Source organism: Lucilia sericata, unplaced genomic scaffold, assembly GCF_015586225.1.
Source record: "Lucilia sericata isolate MDLA Ls3-8-SP2 unplaced genomic scaffold, ASM1558622v1 Contig000367F_arrow, whole genome shotgun sequence".
NCBI lineage: Eukaryota > Metazoa > Arthropoda > Insecta > Diptera > Calliphoridae > Lucilia > Lucilia sericata.
Genome location: NW_023994386.1, coordinates 60,456 through 63,318, shown reverse-complemented (window position 1 = coordinate 63,318; position 2,863 = coordinate 60,456). Strand labels below are relative to the sequence as shown.

Genomic DNA, 2,863 nt, shown 5'->3' with positions numbered 1-2,863 from the left:
ACGGTGACAAGGATCCGTTTGTATCACCCCAAAGGATCTTTGTGGTCCGTTATATTATATTAGATAGTTTTCGCACTATCTCGCTTAAGTTTTTCTAAGTAATCCAATATCTTTTAAACATTTCGTTATAACATGGAATTCCGCCTGTGATTAGTTAGATTGTAGTAAATCTCGGTTTCTGATATTCCAATGTAGGTCCTCAGGAGCGTTTTATTTCCCTGTTTAGTAGCATTGGATTCACACAGGTATTTGCTTCAATGTTTTTCTCTGCCATGATCTTGGGATCGGTGTTCATAATTACCCACAGTTTTGGGTCTCTGATATCCGATCAAACACTTCTCATGTTTCTGTGTAGTTGTACATTATGTATAGTATACATTAATGACGTGTCCTATAACCGCTAGTAGTATCAGAATCAGAATGACCCAGAACTTGTTCCAGGAATTGGGTCTAATTAGACTCCACACTAACAGGATTTTATATAGCTTTCAGGGCTAAACACGATTCTGAAACTTTTAGATTGAGAGCGAACTGTGTAACTAAACTTACTAATTTCCTAATTTAAGCTTCAATCCATTAAACGTTCTAACCATCCATTTGTTTGTCTTCCAATATATCAATATTATGTTGGGTATATCATTTGGAATATCTTTGCTACAGTTGTGATACATTTTTTTTGATCTCGGATCTACTATCCATACCTGCAAATTGTTAACTCAATACAGAATTTTTAAAACTTAAAATACGACATTCACTTCTTTATGGTGTGGTCGACTTTTTATTTGATTTTTTTTTGCAAATATAAATAATAAAAAACTCCTAAAAAGTTACTCATCTTCTGTATGACCTTCGATTGTATATTGTAAGACTTCCTCTTCCTGGTGAATTAAAGAAACTAAAATTTTATAAAATCCCGGCCGTAAGAATTTCTGAAATTTGCTTGAGTCTAGAGGATAATCCTTTATAACATAGGTTTCCTGTGTAACCGGACATTTGTCAGGATCAGGAGCGTTGGAATGATTTTTCAACGAGTCATAGAAATATTTTTTATATTGATTTGCCATGACTTGACAGACACCGACATTAGCCACTCCAATTACTTTCTTAAACTCGCCATCTTCTTCGGAGCAATGGAAAACATCCATATTTATCTGAAAAGGAAATAAAAGAACTCAGTACTAAAGTTGTATACTTGAGTAGTAGTGTATATAAGTACTTACCTTATATTCATCATCCAAATCTACGGACTGCTCAACTTGACCATTGATCTTGACCTCATCTTCTCCGACTTTATCAAAAGTTATATCCGTTTTTAATATATGTTCAGCATCCTTGACTTTATCCAACTTGTCTAGCACCAATTTTAGTTTTTTCTTTTCTTCATCGGCCGATGTATTTGAAACTATGGTAAACAACAAAAATCCAGTAAAAATAATGAATTTTAGTTCCATGTCTATGGGGATCTTTATACTAAACAATTTCTAAATAATTTTCTGAACAAGCTTGTACTTTTATAATGTAATTTCGATTAATTTTACATGATGCAATCGTAATTTGATTTTCTGATTGGAGTTAACATAAAACGGAAACTGTTAAAAATTTATATAATTTTGTGTTATTTATTATAGTTATTAAAATAATATCATTGTAAGATGGAAGTGTTAAATTTAATATAAACGTTTTCAATTTAAACATGTAAAAGCTTTATATTCAGCAATGTCGGAACTAAGAGCAAGTATAGTAAATTTAGAGCGAATTTCGGAAAGTTGTCATATATAGGAGATTTCATGTTAAGTGACCATACTTTTAAAACTGATGTCTTCCGAGCGGGATGAAATTTACACCAAGGTTAGTTCGAGAACTTGAAACAGATAGTTGATGGTTTGGTTAAAATCAGTATACTAGACAAAGACCTCAAATATAAGACTCATGCTTATGTAAAGGGACGATCGGTGGAAACCGCGTTAAAATATGTCCACTATATAGGTGAATCCTTCGATGGCATACTGTATACACAGGAGGTATGCATTGACATTGAAGGCGCCTTCAATAAAGGGTCAACTATAAATTACTTGTGTGCTGAAGAGGCTCTGAATACGGCCTTGAGCTGGACTTAACCGAGAGGCCTCAATGTCAACCCGGCGAAGACGAAAATCTGTCTTTTCACAATATAGACAAAAATTTCTAAGTATGAATACTGAACCCTGTTTCCTGGGCAAGAAGATCACGGTGACACATAGAGTTAAGTGCCGGAAATTAAGATAGAGATACCACATAGAGGATAGGATCAATGCGGTCTTATTTAGTCCTACTATGACACATTGGCGTTATAAAAGTGTAATTAGACCAATTCTAACTTGTGCTTCAATAATCTGGTGGACTTCTTTGTATATAAGTGCTGCCATGAATACTATGTCTATCAAGGCTATGGAAACGTTGCTAGATATTCCACCCATTGAAACATATATAATATGTGAGGCGACACTTACAACCTAACGACTTTAGGCGAACTATATAGGAAACGTCATCAATGTATACTGGACACATTGGAAGGCTATACACAATCATCGTGTGTGTCCGATCGCATACCAGACACAGAATATGTCGGTAACTTTGAAACACTGATCCCAGATAGAATGTCTTGGGCAAGCGGTACATAAGAGCAATACCTGTGGGAATCCGTTGCTACAAGGATGGCTCTAAATTGGGCGACAACGTGGGCCTGCGGTTCTACATTGAAGACCCAGAAATAGAAATATACCACCGTTTACCTTATCACAACACTAGCTTCCAAGCAGAAGTCCGAGCAGTAACGGAATGCGTAAATTGGATTAGAATAAATATTGCGCACACAGGGCTTAGC

At 35.3% G+C, this 2,863-nt stretch overlaps 1 protein-coding gene across 1 annotated transcript; it reads right to left on the bottom strand.

The window, feature by feature from the left end:
* Nucleotides 1–750: 750 nt before the first annotated feature.
* Nucleotides 751–1,495, bottom strand: LOC119604166. The gene is made up of 2 exons (XM_037956641.1): nt 1,221–1,495; nt 751–1,151 (listed from the first exon to the last, which is right to left on the bottom strand). The coding sequence occupies exons 1-2, from the start codon at nt 1,449–1,451 to the stop codon at nt 828–830; spliced, it is 555 nt and encodes a 184-aa protein (XP_037812569.1). The 5' UTR covers nt 1,452–1,495; the 3' UTR covers nt 751–827.
* Between the last annotated feature and the right edge of the window lie 1,368 nt (nt 1,496–2,863).